General features: G+C 38.5%; 1 protein-coding gene across 2 annotated transcripts in view; it reads left to right on the top strand.

Moving 5' to 3' along the window:
- Positions 1-1,330: 1,330 nt before the first annotated feature.
- LOC130904655 (cyclic nucleotide-gated cation channel alpha-3-like) overlaps positions 1,331-20,775 on the top strand; it is a 28,225-nt gene continuing 8,780 nt past the window's right edge. Inside the window, exons 1-6 of one of the 2 annotated variants that reach the window (XM_057817571.1) lie at positions 1,331-1,912; positions 7,601-7,846; positions 9,660-9,807; positions 9,921-10,010; positions 16,230-16,277; positions 16,430-16,582. In XM_057817571.1, the coding sequence (XP_057673554.1) occupies positions 9,758-9,807; positions 9,921-10,010; positions 16,230-16,277; positions 16,430-16,582 (341 nt within the window). In that variant the 5' untranslated portion in view covers positions 1,331-1,912; positions 7,601-7,846; positions 9,660-9,757. Of the gene's footprint in view, positions 1,913-7,600; positions 7,847-9,659; positions 9,808-9,920; positions 10,011-16,229; positions 16,278-16,429; positions 16,583-18,657; positions 18,753-20,775 lie in introns of those variants that run through there. The other variant, XM_057817580.1, reaches the window with a different exon arrangement.

Raw genomic sequence — 20,775 nt, 5'->3', positions numbered from 1 at the left:
TTTCGAGCAGACCTTCTTAAATCGTGGATTTAAAAAAATAAAAAGCTCACCCTTGACTTTTGGGGTGGGGGGGGGGGGGGGTCTTCAACACATTTTCTCACACATTTTGTTTCAGACTACAGGTTCTCAGCCATAAAGCTTGTTGGTGTATAATAACTAATTAAACAAAATGACGCAAACCACTTGGAACTGTTGCCCAATTTTGTCCCGAAGTGGCCCTTTTCATCATTTCTGCGTTGGATTTTTTATTCCCAAATGTATACCCCCCCCGCCCCCCCCCCATGTGACAGGTGGATTAGTTAGGGCAGCACTGCTATATTGCAGATTCTTTTTTACTCAATTTTGTTCTGCCCCACGAAATTCCACCGACTCCACCGTCCATTGATGATAATGTGAATACAATTTGGTGTCTGTGCCTGCAACTGACTGGTGACTAGTCCAGGGTGTAAAAAAAAAAATTCACACTCCTGTCATGTAACAAATACAAGATAGCCATCTGTTCTGAAGGTGCCACATGTGTCATAGAGGGAGTTTGACTTTTGTTTGTGTGTGTGTGTTTGTGTGTTTGGGGGCAGTGTTGTTAATCTTACTGAAAAAAAGTAATTAATTATAGTTACAAATTACTTCTCCCAAAAAGTAATTGCGTTAGTAACTCAATTACCTGAATGTAAGAGTAATTAGTTACTTGGCAAAGTAATTGGTGATAATTACTTTTTTTTTTCCTCAAAAAAAAAAAAAAACATTGGCCACACTATGTGAAGTTTTTTTGTGAAGGTTTTTGGTACAATTGGCCCGAGCCCAATTCTTTACCCTAATTTACCCTTCACCCTGAATCAACTGTTAAAAGTTGTTAAAATTGCTCCCATTATTGCATTAGTTCCCTTCTCTCTACTTTCGACAAATGAAAGTTTTAAAACTTTCATTTTGACTTTTTGTTGATTTTTTTTGTTGATTTTGACTTCAAGTCAAGATTTTGCCAATTTAGAAGTATTTTAGATAAAAAGTTACTTAGGTTCGTTAGGAAGGTTCTCTACAAAAGAGCCGTAATAAAAGGTCTACTGCTTTAAGATGGCGGCTGTTTACTAATGCATCTAGTGCCGTGTCTGTCATTTTGCATCTAGTTATATCTATATACAGTATATGCAGTGTTGTTAATTTTACTTTAAAATAGTAATTAATTACAGTTACAAATTACTTCTCCCAAAAAGTAATTGCGTTAGTAACTCAGTTACCTGAATGTAAGAGTAATTAGTTACTTGGCAAAGTAACTAGTGATAATTTTTTTTTTTCTCAAAAAAAAAAACAAGAAACAAAAAAAAAAAAAAAAAAAAAAAAAAAACCAGGTCACACAATGTGAAGTTTAAAGGATTTGGGGGACAATTGGCCCTAGCCCCTTTACCCTCCACTTAACTAGACACAAGGGTATTGCGATAACTAGCTAGTAACCTTTGCTATGTGTGGAAGTCATTTAAAGTTGTGAATCAACCGTTAAAGTTGTTAAAATTGCACCTGTTAATGCATTAGTTCCCTTCTGTCTACTTTAAACATGTGTAAGTTTTAAAACTGTTTCATCATTTAAAGATAGATTTAAGTTAAGATTTTGCCGATTTAGAAGCAATTTAGATTAAAAAAAAAAAAAAAAAAAAAGTTACTTAGGTTCGCTAGGAAGGATCTCAACATCAGGGCCTTCCTGAGAGGTCTACTGCTTTAAGATGGCGGCTGTTTACTAACACATGTAGTCCTTAAAACATGTTGGCAATGCAGCTGTGTCAGTTTTTGCATCTAATTCTATAATATGATATCTACCGTGTCATGTGGGCGTAGTTTGTCGGCTATGGCTACAGTCAGGTATTATTGGAGCCACCTAGCATCGCGGTTGCAACGGCCCCACTCCTGCTCTGCTCTCGTCCCCGTGAGTCCGTTTCTCTCAGACTTTTTTTATTCAACCAACTTAGTAACGCATAGTAACGCACGCCTTTCCCGCCTCAGTAACGGTAACGGCGTTGCCAAGATGAGAAAAGTAATTAATTAGATTACTCATTGCTGAAAAAAATAACGCCGTTAGTAACGCCGTTATATTGTAACGCCGTTATTAACAACACTGGTGGGGGGGGGGCGCAGAAGATGTTGATGACCCCGAAATGCAGTCTCAGCAATAAAATTATCAAGTATGTACTAGTCCTTCTAAAAAGAATTTGCATATTGTGATAAAGTTCAGTATTTTCTTTAATGTACTGATAAACATTAGACTTTAATATATTTTAAATTCATTACACACAACTCAAGTAGTTCAAGCCTTTTATTGTTTTAATATTGATTTTGGCAAAAAAGTCAAACAAAAATCCCTATCTAAAAAACAATTTAGCATATTTCATCCGACCAATACAAAAAAAAGTGTTTTTTAATACAAAAAAAAAAGTCAACCTTCAATTAATTAAATCAGCTATGCACTCAATACTTGGTCGGGAATCCTTTTGCAGAAATGACTGCTTCAATGCAGCGTGGCATGGAGGCAATCAGCCTGTGGCACTGCTAAGGTGTTGTGGAGGCCCACGATGCTTCGATAGCGGCTTTAAGCTCATCCACAGTGTTGGGTCTGGTGTCTCTCAACTTCCTCTTCACAATATCTCACAGATTCTCAATGGGTTCAGGTCAGGAGAGTTGGCAGACCAATTTAACACAGTAATGCCCTGGTCAGTAAACCATTTACCAGTGGTTTTGGCACTGTGAGCAGGTGCCAGGTCGTGCTGAAAAATGAAATCTTCATCTCCAAAAAGATTTTCAGCAGATGGAAGCATGGAGTGCTCCAAAATCTTCTGATAGCTAGCTGCATTGACCCTGCCCTTGATAAAACACAGTAGACCAACACCAGAAGCTGATATGGCACCCCGGACCATCACTGAGTGCGGGTACTTGACACTGGACTTCAGGCGTTTTGGCAATTCCTTCTTCCCAGTCTTCCTTCAAACTCTGGCACCTTGATTTCCGAATGACATGCAAAATTTGCTTTCATCTGAAAAAAGTACTTTGGACCACTGAGCAACAGTCCAGTGCTGCTTCTCTGTAGCCCAGGTCAGGCGCTTCTGCCCTCGTTTCAGGTTCAAAAGTGGCTTGACCTGGGGAATGCGGCACCTGTAGCCCATTTCCAGCACACGCCTGTGCCCGGTGCCTCTGGATGTTTCTACTCCAGACTCAGTCCACTGTTTCTGCAGGTCCCCCAAGGTCTGGAATCGGCCCTTCTCCACAATCTTTTTCAGGGTGTGGTCCCCTCTTCTGGTTGTGCAGCGTTTCCTGCCACACTTTTTCCTTCCCACAGACTTCCCACTGAGGTGCCTTGATACAGCACTCTGGGAACAACCTATTCGCTCAGAAATTTCTTTCTGTGTCTTAGTCTCTTGCTTGAGAGTTTCAGCGATGGCCTTTTGGATAGCAGTCAGGTCGGAAGTCTTGCCCATGATTGCGGTTTTAAGTAACGAACCAGGCTTTTAAAAGCCTCAGCAATCTATCGCAGGGGTTTTGAGTTAATTCGTTGATTCAGATGATTAGGTTAGTTGGTTCTTTAGAGTACCTTTTCATGATATGCAAATTTTTTTAGATTAGGGATTTTTGTTTTTTCTTGACTTTTTTGCCAAAATCATCAATATTAAAACAATAAAAGGCTTGAACTACTTCAATCGTGTGTAATGAATCTAAAATATATGAAAGTCTAATGTTTATCAGTACATTACAGAAAATATTGAACTTTATTACAATATGCTATTTTTTTTTAGACGGACTAGTATATTAGATGTATATACATATTGACACTGTTAGTGTTCGATCATCAGTTCAAAGCTCAGTTGTTGTAGCTTTTAAAAGGTCTAAAGAATTTATGAATATCCATCTTGCCTCCTCAGGTGTCGTTTTGGTAAATGACCTTAAGTTAAAAAATAATTATGACCCATTATTTAAATACTTTGTAGGATTCTTTTTAATTTCATTAATTTTTGTTGTTTGTCTTACTGCTTCTATAGACAACATTTTACCAGCTAAGTCTTCATTTTAAATTCAATATACTGTTATAGGAAAGTCAATTACATGCAATGACATTTGTCAGCCACTAGGTGGGGGGGCTACTGACCCGCCTGCCTCCCCTTAATCTCTGTGTATGCCTGAAGTCATATACATATAACAATGTTAAAAATTTTAAAACTATTTTAAAAAGTGCCGCCTTCTCATTCACTGAGCTAATCCACTTTGCTGCATGTGTGAAGAATTGATTCACAAACCTGCTGGCACATCATCAGGGAAACAAAATTGAGTTAGCTGACCGAAGTGAAGACAAGAAGGTGAGAGGCAACTTTTTGATTAAAACTGCAACAGGATTTGAGGTAACATAGTAGCATAATTGGCACAGTCAATGTCAGATGTGCAAGGATGCAGCCAAGATAAAGAGGAAAGTGACGAGTGATGGTTTTCATCAACATGAAGCCTTTAAATCTTCAAAGGGTACGATGTTTTTGTCTTATATTTTTTTTCTTAACTCCATTAAGCATGCTGATAATGAGACTGCTATGAAATACTGCTGACAGCACTTTGGAAAGCACATTAGGATAGTGATGATGCTGATCATCATAAAGCCATTAGACATGTTCCAACCCATCCAATTCCTGTGAGAGGCACCACCTTCGTTACTAGGGACAATAGAGTTAATAGGTGTGATGTACAGGACTGTCTCAAAAAATTAGAATATTGTGTATTCTAATTTCCTGAGACAGTCCAGTATAGGAAGACAATAGTACAGGTATCAGATAAAACCCAACCGATATCTAACCCAAATCTCCATACAAGTAGCTACACATTATGTGAGTAAATTTAATGCAGTGAGACCACAGGAGACCGTGAACAAGAAATGTGCCACTTTCACATCAAGGGCGTAGGTTTACATAGGGACGGGAGTGACAAAACACTACCAACTTTTCAGGATGCTCAAATTGCCCCCACCAACTTTTAAGCAACCCTATTTGCATTATATAATGTGTTTGGTTATATACTGTAAGTGATTTTTTAGATTGTGTTGTAACGATAGAATTGACCCTACCATTATTAAGTGAATTATTTTCATTATTTTCAGACTTACATTTACCCCTTTTTCACTTGCTGAATGAGCCAGTCCATGTTTTTTTTCCCATCAAACGCACGCTTGATTGGCTGCTGACTTGCCCCCCCACATTACAGAATTACGTCACATGTCGACGTGCCGCCTCCTCCGTCCGCTTCGAAGAGGATGGATATTGGAAGTTTTTTTTTCGGCCAGCAGCCGCTGTAAGTAATGTGAAAGCCTGAGTAAGAAACTGCTTCAACAGAAGTGTCCTCCTGTATGTGTATTCTATTATGTAAACGTTAATTAAACTGAGAAATATAGTGAACTCTGCTCAGTTTAAGGAAATGTAGTGAACCAAAGTTTACCCATTCTTCCCAGTTTTCATTTTTATTTTGCTTAAGTTGTTTTAAAGCAGCCCAAAGGAGCGTTCATTTTTTGTTGAGTTTGGCTGTGCTTGTGGACAAAAGCAGTAGTGTGTTTCCTGAAGGCGGGCTCCATTTTTATTTATTTTTGTTAGACAATTTTGAGTGGTAAGACAAATGTTTGCATTCCTGGATAGTCAAGAGATCATTAACAATTTTGTATTTCTTTGTATGTTAATCCACAAATTTGTGTTCAAATATTGTAATTTAAATTTGCTAATAAAATCCAGACATTTATTCTGGAAGTTTTCAAAACGTTTCTTTAGTAGTTTTTGAAAACAAAGGTTTGAATCGAACGGTGTATCACCTGAACCTATACATCTGCACTGCAAAAACCCATCTCCTTAAAACTGAAAAAAAGAAAAATTTAAATTCCCCTTTTTCCAGTGTAAATCTACTCGAAATAAGTGAAATGATCTGCCAGTGCTTCAAGTAAATTTGACTCAGATTTCTCGATATTAGAAATGAGAAAAATAGGTAGCTGAAAATAAACAAGATTTATTTTAAGCAAAAAGGTTCTATATTTAATCTTAAAACACTTGCTTGTCAGAGATGTTCTTAACTCAAGAACTGATATTGTTCAAAATATTATTTGAAAGCATTTTTTTCTTGACTTAGGTGAAAAATGACTGACTTTTAGATTTTTGGGCTTAATAAGACCAAATGGTATTATTTACTAAAAGTAAGTGGAAGAATCTGACACATTAATCTATTAACTGGTGCTGCGTCACCAGTAGGTGAATGGCGAGATAGTGTAAAGCGCTTTGAGCGCCTTGAAAGGTGGAAAAGCGCTATATAAGTGTAACACCATTTACCATTTAACTAGCCTTTAAAACTCATAACAAGATGAAAATCATTTGACTAGATTTAAGACAAATGATCAGATTAAGATGTTATACTGTAAATTTACAGTGTGAAAGTGAGGAAAAGTCAATACAGATTTATTTTGCTTTAATTATTTAGCCTATCAATTAATTGAGTTCTTATTTATGAGAAATGTAGCCCTGACTACCGTTCACCCAGTCTGTTTGGTTTTATTAATCTCCCGTCCCCAGCAAAAAGTACTGGACTGTCTCAGAAAATTAGAATACACAATATTCTAATTTTCTGAGACAGTCCTGTACATTAATCCACCATTTAAAGCAGGGGTGTCCAAACTTTTTGCAAAGGGGACCAGATTTGGCGTGGTAAAAATGTGGGGGGCCGACCTTGGCTGACGTCCTTTACATAGAACAATATACAGGACTGTCTCAGAAAATTAGAATATTGTGTATTCTAATTTTCTGAGACAGTCCAGTATACATGCAGGTTGTGCTGTTCTATCGTTCTTACCAATATTGAGACCACCTACGCCCTTGGTTCACATACAGGACTGTCTCAAAAAATTAGAATATTGTGTATTCTAATTTCCTTAGACAGTCCAGTATATCTTGCCTAGGCTGTTTACCGATAAATATGGTCACTACAGTATTGCTTTGATAAAGAACAGAGATTCTTCTCATCATTACATTTTTAAACCATTTGAATAAATTCATGGCGCTCACAGATCCGAGGTTTCGATAGGGTTTTCTGAAGGAGAGGCTGGAAGTAGCCATGTTCAGATTAGCTCAAGCTGCTGGAGGATCGTCCTACGGCTGGTTGAGTCATTTTGGCCTATACACACACACACACACACACACTAAGAGGCTTTACCCCGACTGGAAGGGATAAAAATAAATAGGCACCTTTGACAACTGTCACTACTTTTGATCTAATAACTACATGTTTATATTGGTGCTTACTGAAATTATTACATCTGTATAATGCTAGCACTGAAAGAAGTAGCTACTCTGATTTGGGACAAATCTGTTTTTTTTTTGTTTTTTTTTTCAATATGAAACAATAGATGAAAAACTAGAATTGATTAAACAATAAATTTACTATTAGTGGGAATTTGTGTATCATTAAAAGACAAAGTATAATAATTTATTTATTTATTTATTTATTTATTTTTAAGATGTTGCTTTAATTGTTTATCTGTTGTGGGTGTAAAAGACTGATTCGAAAAACAAAACAATGCAGTGTGACTTCTGCATGTGATCTTTTTCTCCTGCAGGCTCCTCCCTCAACCACCTGTCTCCTCCTCCCAATACTTGGCTGAGAAGTAACAGAGTACATGAACAGATATGGACTAATCCACGGCAGAACAAGATCTCGACCCTCTTTTGTTTAGTTTTTGCTTTCCATAAAAATATATAACTCATATCTGCTCTGACTTGGGTCATTCACAACTAGGATGGGACTATAATTGTTATTGCTGAGTGAATTGTGAGACTTAATATTCATCAGCACTTAAATAAAGGTAAGCACACGTACACTCTGTTCTGGTCACTTGCAAACTGCTTTCCAAAGAAAAATAGTGATTTTTGAGGTTGGAGTGGTAAATAGAGATCTAAAAATCCTAATTTTAGAACAATGATCTATAATCTGAGCAAGGAGGATTTGAGCAGAGCTCGCAAGACTAAACCCAGTCTTTTGCAAAGCTCATCCTTCAGTGTATATGAAGCAAGTCCTCGAAAAATAGCGAGTTGCATTTCACAAAGATTGCCTGTAATTATTGTGAGATGCTCAGACGAATGTCAAAAACATAAGCAATCAGAAGCAAAATTCAAGATAAGGCATGAGAGCGTTGCAATCCCCAAATCAGGGACATGACATCAACTAATTTTCTCTGTGAAATCTCCAATGATTAATCTTATTATGACTCAAAATCGGACAGTTCAAGCCCAAAAAGGAGACAGCTTGACTATGAAATCATGATCAACAGGAAAAAACAACAACAACAAAAAAGTTTTTTTTTTTTTTTTTTTTTTTTTTTTTTTTTTTTTTTGTCAAACATGTATACAACACACCAACAATTTGACAGGCCTTCAGCCTGTAAAAACCTTTAATAGTTTGATCCCTACACTGCAATGAGTTTCCTTAATGTGTCACAAATGTGACCAGTTGTCTAGATGGGAAGTTAATGCTTTTACAAGTATAATGTCTTCTTTTAAATCTCGAAACATTGAATACAGCAGGCCTTTTTTAGTTAAAATCCTAATCTAAAGGAGTCAGATTCTCAATGGTGTAAACTGAGAGTGAGACAAACCTTAAAGTCATATACCTGGTGTTTTCCGAAATTTCCAGGTTCGCGGTGAATCAGTAACAGGCACACTTTTGCTCAATAGACGATGTTTATTGATTAGAAAATGCAGAATAAATGAGATTTATTGATTACAATCCCACAAAAGCAAGCAAACAGATATCAAAAACAAGCAAACAAATGGTACCGTGATGCTAGATTTGAGTTTGTTTCAGAATCCCCGCGTTACGTTACAGCACAACTAGTTGTCCCTTAGAAATAAAAATCGCTTACCGTGACAAACGAGTGGGAATCCAACAACACTCCAGTATAGCGTCAAAAGGACAAAAGCCAGGTGATCCGTACGTGACCCGCTGGTGGACCTCACGGGTCGCCCGGAAATGTCCGGTTTTGTAAGGACGCACCCCTCGGAGGCGGAGAGGCCAACTTCCGCCCACGAGCAGCGCGGCCCCGTCCAATCACAAACATTTAAGCTACTTTTGGTCCAGCCCCCTTGAAAAAGGGCTTTTCACATGGGACACATGAGCTGTGCTGCAACAGATGCCAACAAATGGTAAATATTATGGGTGCAAAACACGTTATCTCTATGGGACCCAGGCGTGTAGTAAAACAATACTATGGTGCAAAACAAGTTATCTCGTGAGATTCTCAAGGGCGTCTCCTAACTATGGGAACACGGTGAAAAACAATAGAAGTTGTTACAATCTATGTCACAGAAGCAATCATACATCACAAAAGCATAATGTAATATTTTCCCGCATCACCTGGTCTGAGAAGTAATCGGATGAGGAATTCTTGGAACATTTTTTAGTTGAACACATAAATAATATATAATTCTAGGAGGTTACATCAAATTTGAATTTGGAGATGAAAGCACTTCTTAATTGAAACAGTTATTAGAAAGACAAAATTGTAAATGTTTAATGATAATATTTAAAAATGCAACAGTGTTCCACATATTACAGCAGCATTTTGACTGAGAATAGTTACTGATCAAATCACTGAAATCCATGATCTGCTTGACTTTCAGCTCACGACAACTTTATAAAAGGAACTACACTAAGATACACAAGAAACAGCACATGAAAAAGTCATTGTGAATCCACGCACCTTACCTCCTCCTGCCAAATGGACACCCAGACTCAGAACTCCTATGTAGGGACAGGACCACTATACCGGTGAGTCCTACTGAGGCAGGGATCATAAGGAAATTAATAACAATGATTAAAATTGATACAACCCAAAAAAACAGATCTTAATCTCAATCATATGCTGTTAATTTGTTCTCTAGGCTGGCGCACATGATGCCCTCCGGTCTAAACAGAAGTAGAACTACAGAGCTCAGTGTGAGCTACTGTAGAACAAAGAAGACGAGAAAGAGGTGAGCTGTGTAACTATGGAACCAGAATGCCTATTTGTCTGCAAGGCGGCCAAAGGTGCACACACCACAAGGAGCAACAATTTATTGAATAGAAACAAAATACAACAAAATCATTTCATTCGATTCAATTACATCATTGCATCTGGAGGTGCAACAACTAATCAACGATGAAATTAATCTTTTAGTTTGATAATTAATTAATTAACCTTAAAGTGCGTACGACAGGATAAAAAAAAAGTCTTAAATAGCATTATTATGTGAATTAAAATCATATTTTGAGACGATTCGAATAAATACAACAATTTGGCAAAGCTCAGATAACGAAAAATTAGTCTTCTAATCCGCCGTTTAGCCACGCCTACCATTACAGGGCTCTAGCCTCCCCAACAGGAGGATGGCGTCGGCAGGGTCAGGGTTTCATCTGATTTAGAATTCAGCCCATTGAGAGGGAATTATTCAGAATGAGGAAAATGTGACGAATAGAGCTGCAAAATGTCATTATTTCAGTTTCTCTACTCCAATATTTTTACAGGATATTCTTTTTATCAAAGTATTTTTCCCCAATGGGGTACCGCATGCTACACTTCACTTCCGCTCATTAACCCTTTAACACTCAAGCCTATTTTGGCCGAATTTGCATGCCTTTGATGTTGCCTTTATATTTCAAAGAAAAAACTGTACACAATGGCCAAGTTGGGTCCCTTTTTTCAGGATACCTTGAACTTTATGTCCAAACTGTTGTTTTTTTCACTGACCAACTTTAATCCACATTTTGGACCCAAAAAGACAAAAAAATCCCAAAAGCTTTTTTCAAAATTTGTAATGTTGAAGTCCCACTGACTACCAAACGTGCTCGAACAACCGTTTTGAAGCTTAATAATATTTATTTAACTTGCTAGGATAAACATTCAGTTGAAAAAATTAGATTGAATAGTTTTATGTTTGACAATTCAACTGCACGTTTCAAAGTCGGTCGCTCAAACCAACCGGCCGTTGCTTGCGTCGCATGCCTCCCTTTCATTAGTTGGCGCCTCGTTCGGAAATTTATTAAAAATGATCACATTCGGTTCGTCCTTCTTGACATCAGAACGGCTATTGGGATATGTAGTCTTTTGTGCTGCTTTCGGTTTTGAAAAAGGACACGAAATGATGGAAATATGGAGATAGATACATGGTCCATGCAGCGTTTTAATGCATATTTGTGAGTGCAATAAAACTATAAAACTCAAATGACATTATCTCCCGTTTTTCTTGGTCGATTGACTTCAAATAAAAACTGGTGTGGACATCAACTTCCGTACTTTCAAACGAGAGCTAGTGACGGGATCTGTCGTCCACTTGAGTAAACGAATCCATTCCGGTTCGTTCAGTAAAAAGATTCGTTCAAACAAATCGTTCAACGAATCGTTCGCCCCCCTCATCTCCCTCCCCGCCCAAATGACTCGTTCGACGTTGCCGAACGAATCACCAAAGACCGCTTCGCAGTATAACTGAACGGGAAGTGACATTGCTTGGTCCCTCCCTCTCTTGCAAACAGGCTCCTCATTGACCACTCGTCGTAGTTTCCGAAATGAGTGACAGGCGATATCCTTCTGCTTTCACAGACAGCCTCGTCTCCCTCCCGCTGCTGCAAAAGCGAGGGAGAACTTCCGCGTCGTCTGTCCTAGTTCAATGGGATCAAAGTCATGGCTCGTGCTTGCATTTCGATTTAGGACACGGTTAAACATTTTCCTTTTGTGGGGGGAGTTGGGGTTTGGGGTCGGGGGCGCACGGACTTTCTTTAGCCTGATCTTGATCACATATACAATGCTGCTGCTACCAGCCAACGCGGCATGCTTGCTGTCACGAAAATAAAAATAAATCGAAAGTTTAATTTCTAAATATGGAACGACCAACACATCATATTTACCTCTCGCTCTGTTGTATTTTAGTTTTTATGCTCATCACTATTATTTTTGGTCACTGTTGTTAAAACTAAAGTGTAAATAGCTAGTTGTCAAATGTGCTGCTCTGAAAAAAAAACAATACTACATTTTGATATTTGACAGTTAAATTGCAAATCAGTATTAAGATGATCGTATTGAATTTTTGCACTGGTATTAACAAATAAAATAATCCGGTCAGCTCCCCTGTCGTCCCCTCATCTCAGATTGTCAAATGCTGACGAGAAATTATTGTTTGCTCTTTACGATGTCGCCTTTCTACTCTCATTAGTCTGTTAAGAAAAATGTAGACATATTGCGACATCTCCCGTGTCCGCGTGCGTTGTTTTTGGGCGCTTGAGTAGCACATGGTGGACGGATGGTGGACATAATTTGACAAACCAACCAACACCCGACACGCTCTGACACGAAAAAAAAAAAAAAAGAAAAAAACAGTCGGAAAAAATTGAAATGTATATACAGTTTCATTGCAAATCAGTATTATGGTGATCATACTAAATATTCTTTTTTTCTATTCACATATGAGGTAAATATCGCTGCCATGAAGCCTCCATATAGTGACAGTTCTCTGCCCCCTTTGCTGCCGTCACGCGACCGCAGATCACTTTTGCTTGCCTCGTAGCTACCCGTGTTTTAAACTACTGTAAATTTGATTGTATGTCGTCATAGGCAGTCCCGAGTCTGTTGAGAAAAGTAGTACACTAAACCATGCTCGCTAGATTTGTGTGGTGTTTTTGTCTGTTTGAGCAGCATTTGATAGGCTCCACATTAACAAATATGTGACAAAGTGATTTCCTTTCATTTTTTGACTCGTTCACCGCATTACTGGAAAGTCAAGTTAGCAGCAAGCTAGGTCAGGAACCGGAGGACCGAGTCACCGAACGGGAAGTGACATAACTCAGTCCTGCCCCCCTGCCTGCACGCTGGCTGCTTATTGGCTACACGTGGAAGTGAGTGACAGACGCCCTGATTCTGTTTCCGCTCCCTCCCCTGCCCGCGATGAGGCTGGCATCTGCTTGGTCGTGTGCGATGTCAGAAGACGCTGCCGCTTGCTCAACGCCCCCCCACGCAGCGAACAAGCCCCAACTTCATAGAACAAATCAGTGCAGATGGTGATTAGTTCGGTCTCGTTCACCCAAACAATTCGTTCAAAAAGAACGAATCGTTCGCGACCGATACAACACTAACGAGAGCAACCAGGGGCACGTGGGTGACGTAATTACAGCGTTACGAGGCTTCAAAGATGATATGCGTAAACGTGTCGCATCCGACACGTTCGGTGTTAAAGGGTTAATATTTATAACATTAGCTTGTGTGGCTCTGCTGTTGGCTAAGGGTGGACAAGCTCTTGTTTGTCCCTAATAGGAAATGAATGGGAATAGTGTACGAAGGAGATGTTTACAGAGCTACACCTACCAATTCTGTCCGAAAATGATGTCCCTGGTGCCAAATTCACTGGTAAAGATGTGGAAGAACATGCAAATGTACAGTTAAAGAGATGGCTTGAGTGTCGACGGCTGAAAAAAACGAGCCGACCTAAGCTTACCCTTAGCTTTTTTTTTATCGATACCTTTTTTTTACGCCACTGAAAATGACATTCTCCTGTTCCAACAATCTATCCTTTACCACCATAAGCCCCATCTTTCTTATACATTATATCCTCTGGTTGTCTTACGTCTCTGACTGTTCTTTTGGGGGACATTGCTGTTTTGTGTAGCGATCGTAAATGCTACTCGTTGACAGCCAACGAACACTCCATTTTTTCATTAATAACAAATCTTAATTCTATTAATTTATTTACACTTTCCCCTTACTAAAGTTGTTTCTTTACAACAGAAAAGGTAACAACGGTGGCAGTCAGATACCACTTCAATTTTTTTTTCAGGTCATTCATTGTCAGACAGAAGCAGCACGACAAAACGCCACGCTAAAAAAATAAGTCAAAATATCAAAATGGCTTACCTCTTGGCCCAAACAAAAATGTGTACTGCATATGAAATGTGAACGGCTTCACTTTGCTGGCGTTAAACTGGTCTTTTAGACGTCCGCGCCATAGTAGCATAGTAGCTGCAGTCTTCACATTTTTTCCTCCGAGTTTTTGGTTCTGGAAGTGTATGAAGAAAACATCCTTTATATGTCGTAATGTCGAGAGTCATTTCTACAAGTTCCATAGTAGCAGTGAACAATCGGCATGTCAGTTTTTGAAAGATTACCAGAGAAAGAAGGCTGAAAAATAATGCTTTGCATGCGAGGGCGTGTATATAATGTCCTACTTCCGCTTAACGATGCGACGTCACGGTCTAAAAATAGCCTGCGTGCGGTACACTATTGATAAATAAATGGTATGGTCATGACAAATAACAGTCTTGTGCTAAATGGAATATGAAATAATAAAAATGCATTAATTCAGTACGACATGGCAAAATTACTCCATAATTGTCAAAACTTTCGACTTCATCTATACTGTCACACCTCCCGAAAGATATTTTATGCCACCGTAGTTAGTCCGGCATCTTGTCATTTCCCTGCCCCGACTTCGGAGAATGTAAACAAATCACGAGGCGTGACAGCTAGCTGACATGCTAACCCGACCCGAGTAACATCTCAAAGTCTTATTTTCGCATTTTCAAAGCGAAAAATCACACAAAACTAGCCCGGAGCATGTCACACGGTGGCGGAGTTGTCTGTTGTCTTTGCCAATCGTCAACCTGTCCGGCGGCAAGCAAGATACAGCTCCTTCCCCTGCTGCGGACAGTAGAGCTCGCCGGGGAAGCAGCTGGAGAGTACCACCGGACAAACCGGCCGACGTCGGAGGAGTCAACACGAATATGGCATAAAATAACACTTTGCTACATGGCGAGGACGTAAACAGTTAGAGGGCGGTGTGCAGTTGTTGTGCAGCAAACATGGCATGTGTCTGAGGAGAACTTTTCTACATGTCCGTCCATAATCAGACGTAAGTAAATAGTCCTTTATTTAGAGAAAGTTTGTAGTGTTTACTTTGTAATCGCTGTATTCGCAGCCATTTTTAACACATAGTTGCAATTTCTGATGGTGTTGTAAATTTGACAGAACAATAAGCCAAGTATAGGGGGGGGTGCAAACAAGCCGCCGGTCGTCAGCCAAGTGGCCTTCTCGGTGAACAGTCAGCCACAAAATGCAAGACACCTCCGTATTAAAACGTGTGCAATGATCCCAGTATTTGACATTATACAAAATACGATGCTTACTCACTTCCTCATAAGTCCAATGGTCCCACATTAGTAGGGCTTGTTTTAGCCAATATCCGCAGTGAATGGGAAACTTTTGAAACCCAAAAAGGCTCACACAGCTCTTCCTGTTGCAACAACAATTTTCTGCAGCCGTTTAGCTGGTGTGATGCGAAAAATAAATGAATTAATCCGCAAAATCAACTGAATCCCCAGTCCATCTGCATGCTATAAAGCAATGCTGTATTTTGAGATGCTGTCCTGAGACTGAAGCCGGAAGTCACTCATTTTCATAGCGTGGGATTCAAAAATTGAATATATAAAACAATCGCTTCCACACACATCCAAGCGGTCCATTTCATTCAGGTGCATAAAACACCGCATAAAATATGAAATAAAAATGTTTTTTGGTGTCATACGCACTTTAAAGCTTCCTTAATCATCAGAATTTCTGCCTCTCAAGTGTAGTGTAGTGTAGGTTTCTTTAGTCTTCCAAGAAATTACTCAGTTTTCATGTTTTGTCAAAATAGGTTCTTTAAACAAGGATCAGCTTTTTTCCCATTTTCTGACATGTTATTAAACAAACCAGCCAGTGAATCATTATTTATAACAAGAATAGACTTATTGATTTGTAATAACTATGATTTTGTATTGTCTGTATAATAACAAAGCATTGAATTTTCTTTGTTTTATAGGACTCATTAATTATTTGGGGGAAAACATGCTACAAAACAGTATTCAATCATCAAATTAATCATAAATTGCAGGACCAGTACAATACTGTAGATATTTTTCAGATAGAAGAAAACACGTCGCAAAAAAGCTTTGCTGTTCATGTTAACAGGTTAGAACCGATTCATGATACGTTTTTATTATGTATTGTGTATTTTGAAGCAATTTATATTTCAGTTCTGTATTTAATAACATACCTAATGTTCATATAATGGAAGGATCAAATTAATAAATACTGAGAGGAATATCAGAATGGGAAATAGCATGTGCATTTCAAACTCTGTAACAAAAATGTCCAGAAATAATGGAATATGTTGTCCTAATATTCATTTTAGGTGGCCTTTGGCTGAACAGAACATCAACAACTGCAACAACAATGATGGGTAAAATAACACTGATTAATTGTGACATGAACGTAATCCCTCACGAGTTTTCCAGTGTAATTATGCTGTGACAGTGCCCCCTTCAGGGCACTTGTGCTATTGTAAAACTACAATGATCTGTGCAGCGAATTAACAACTATTTTGTTCCTCAGCAAAAAAGATGACAAAAAAGATGAGAAGAAGGCAGAACCTAAGAAAGATGACAAGAAAGACGACAAGAAGGATGAAAAGAAAGATGACAAGAAAGATGACAAGAAGGCAGAACCTAAAAAAGACGACAAGAAAGATGACAAAAAGGAAGAACCGTAGGTCACACATTTGTTCTCGACATCAGAACATTAAATATTCTGCCAGATTTTACTAATTTCCTCAAAAAAGAAGCCCCTACAATTTGTCTTAACTCTTGTCTTGTGTTAGAAATCAGACCCTATTTTTGCTAGTCTATCAAATTTCATCTGTAAATTAACTTGGTCTGAAAATACAAGGCGGCACGGTGGCTGAGTGGTTAGCACGTCTGCCTCATAGTTCTGAGATCAAGGGTTCAATCCCGGGCTTCGGCCTTCCTGTGTGGAGTTTGCATGTTCTCCCCGTGCCTGCGTGGGTTTCCTCCCACATCCCAAAAACATGCATGGTAGGCTGATTGAACACTCTAAATTGTCCATAGGTGAATGGTTGTGTGTCTCCTTGTGCCCTGCGATTGGCTGGCAACCAATTCAGGGTGTCCCCTGCCTACTGCCCGAAGTTAGCTGGGATAGGCTCCAGCACCTCCGCGACCCTCGTGAGGAATAAGCGGCATGGAAAATGAATGAATGAATGAAAATACAAAATCTTTGTAGTATATTGTTTTCGGGTCAAGACTGACACATTTTCATGTTTGGGTATGTCAAAAGTACCATTGATTTTTGCGTACGAAAATGTGAAAACCGGTCAATTCTGACCCCAACACAATCCGAGGGTTAATCTTCATGCATTCAAAATACGCTTCACCAAAAATCAAATATATTAATATATCCAATAAAAAGCCTGAATTTGAGATAATAATCATATTTCCTGAGACAGCTGTCTAAATTTGTCCAGACGCTTATTATCTAGTAACTACAGATTATTCCCAAAACATTTTTACAGTAGTTTATATAAAACTCAAAACCTTAAAGGTGCTATGAAATACAACTGCAAGTAACTTTAAAATGATAGCAGACCATATTTTGGACTCAAATCCATCTAAAAAAGGGACAGAAAATGCTTAATAATATTAAATCCTAATTCTTCTTCCTTTTTCAGCTTCCTTGACCCCACCCAGCAAGAAATCACCAAAAACATGATAATAAACTAAGAATGAGCTGCAGATTTTTGCAATCTGCCAGCATGCTATCCATAACCTTTTTACCAGGGTGACCAACAGTCCGGTTTTAGGATGGACACTCAGCCTTTTCAGTGATGGGTATGGCGTTCGGCACACCCATTAGCCGGACACTATTTGTCCTACTTTTAAAGAAAATTGGCCTCGGCTCATTTCATGTGACGCAACTCAGCCCCACAGTTGTCACAACTGCTCTGTGATTGGCCAAGAGTGGCTTCCGTTAAAAACATCCTATATCATCAGTTCAATATACTGTAAACAAAGCTTCAGTGTGACAATCTAACGACATCATATCCTCGACGAGATTTTCAACAGTGTTAGCAAAAATGCCCAAAATGGCGGACACGTTTTAACAGTGAATGGACAAAAGGGCACCTTTTCCTCGCCAAAAGCAGTCGAGACTCGTTCCACGGTTTCTGCACGCTTTGCAGATGTTACGTGGACGTGAGCAGCAGGCGCAGAGCAGCCGTAGAACCTTACGCGGAGAGCACGAAACATAAAAGAATGAGGCGAGCAGCAGGTGCGTTGATATCGAAAACCTTTTTTCGAGAATCCTCATCCCCTCTGGATAACAAAATAACTGCAGCTGAACTTAAAGTTGCTCTTCTTATAAAGGGTTCACTTGTTTTGAGCAGTTCCATACTCACATTGTTTTTAAACAAACAACTCTAGTTCTTAAGAGTTTTGTTTATTACGTATATTCCTTGTTAATTCGTTGTTCTGCCAAAATATCCTAAACCGTCGAAACATCTACCAATGGTGAATTTGACACCCTAAGTACCAGTGGTGGAATGTAATGAAATAAAAGTACTTCATTACTGTACTGAAGTACATTTTTGTGTATCTGTACTTCACTTGAGTACAAATATGAAGTGGTACTTTTTAGTTTGACTTCACTACATTTTACAGCACGCATTTGTACTTTTTACTTCACTACTTTTCAAATTGTCGTCTGAGTTACACGGTACTTTTGTTTTCTTTTTTCTCATTGTGAATAGTTTCATTGTGATAGTTTCGTTTTCATGCCTCCAGCGCAATCGATCAATCCCGTGCAACTACAGTGTACTGTAACTGAGCACAACAGAGAACAACACAAGTACAAGCAAGATTGGCAGGTAATCACTCCTGAGTAATAGCGGTATGCACCTGATATGCATGCAAGTTTTGGAGTTTTTGAGCTTGTTAATCTTCTGTTTACAGTGCAGTCAATTTTATTGCTTGTTTTTTTTCATTCTGCACAGTTTTAAATAAAACTACAGTGCCTTGCAAAAGTATTCGGCCCCCTTGAACCTTGCAACCTTTTGCCACATTTCAGGCTTCAAACATAAAGATATAAAATTTTAATTTTTTGTCAAGAATCAACAACAAGTGGGACACAATCGTGAAGTGGAACAACATTTATTGGATAATTTAAAATTTTTTAACAAATAAAAAACTGAAAAGTGGGGCGTGCAATATTATTCGGCCCCCTTGCGTTAATACTTTGTAGCGCCACCTTTTGCTCCAATTACAGCTGCAAGTCACTTGGGGTATGTTTCTATCAGTTTCTATCAGTTATCACTGTATACAGTGCCTGTATACAGTAACTAACTAAACATACATATATATATACAGTGCTGCTCGAAAGTTTGTGAACCCCACAGCGATGGTCAGATTTTTTGTAAAAAAAACTAAAATAACCTTATTAAATGTTAAGTTATACCCAAATCCACAATACTGACATTCCAAATAATGGACTGAAACAAAAGAAATAGTTATATTGTCATTCTTTATTTAACAAAAGTGGTTGATTTAAGAAAAACTCAGATATCATGTGTGCAAAAGTATGTGAACCCCTTCAGTTAATAGGATATTGCACCTCCTTTTGCAGAGATTACCTCAACCAAACGGTTTCTGTAGTGACTAATCAGCCTCTCACATCTACTTTGGGGGATTTTTGCCCATTCTTCCTTGCAGAACGCAGTCAGTTGAGAGAGGTTTGATGGGCGTCTGGCATGAACTGCTCGCTTCAGGTCCCGCCACAGCATTTCAATGGGATTTAGGTCAGGACTTTGACTGGGCCAGTCCAGAACACGAATCTTCTTCTTTTTCAGCCATTCCTTGGTTGTATTGCTGGAATGCTTTGGATCATTATCATGTTGCATGATCCACCTTCTGCCAAGCTTTAACTTCAAAACAGATGGCGTCAGGTTATGTTCTAGGATTTGACAATATTCCTCAGAATTCATGATTCCCTGGACTATGTGGAGTTGTCCAGGTCCTGAGGATGAAAAGCAAGCCCAGATCTTGACATTCCCACCTCCATGCTTCACTGTTGGGAGAAGGTTCTTTTGGTGGTATGCAGTGTTGACTTTTCGCCAGACATGGCGGTTTTGGTTGTGACCAAACAGTTCAATTTTGCACCTACATCAGTTGATGAAAACTCTTTTTAATTTAGTCTCGACAACACAACTGTTAAAAAAAACAAAAAAAAAATACTGAATTGATTGATTAGGAAATCAGGTTGAAATAATAGAAAATTCCAAAATGTTGAGGGGGTTCACAAACTTTTGAGCAGCACTGTATATATATATATATATATATATATATATATATATATATATATATATATATATATATATATATATATATATATATATATATACAGTGAAAATACTTTTACTCTTCACTTGTAAAGACAATTTTAAAGCTTGAGTATTTTTTTCTTAGATACTTGTAGTTTTACGTACCGTATGTATTTTTTTGCACCTGTATCTGTACTTTTACTTCAGTGAAAGAAAAGTGAGTATTTCATCCACCACTGCTAAGTACTACAGTGCGCTTTCAGGTTGTTTTCTTTAGATGCATACAGGAAGAACATACTGAAAATGCCTAAAGAAAACTTAAATGTAATAATATCAAATAAGGGTGGTTTAAATACATTACGTGACTAATTTAGTCAACATATAAACACTCTGCTTTAAAGCTACCACAAGAAAACACAAAGCTTAAAAGCCATCAGAGGAAAACGGGTAAAAAAAAAGAAAAAAATGACTCAATAAATATGAAAATAATACATACTTTAACGGCTTTTAAATGCTTTTAACTGGTGTGCGCATGTGTGCCCAAGTGCACTGGACGCAGAACGTTTCGCCGTGT

Source organism: Corythoichthys intestinalis, chromosome 2, assembly GCF_030265065.1.
Source record: "Corythoichthys intestinalis isolate RoL2023-P3 chromosome 2, ASM3026506v1, whole genome shotgun sequence".
NCBI lineage: Eukaryota > Metazoa > Chordata > Actinopteri > Syngnathiformes > Syngnathidae > Corythoichthys > Corythoichthys intestinalis.
Note: the sequence above shows the minus strand (reverse complement) of the source record. Positions and strands in the feature narration are given on the sequence as shown.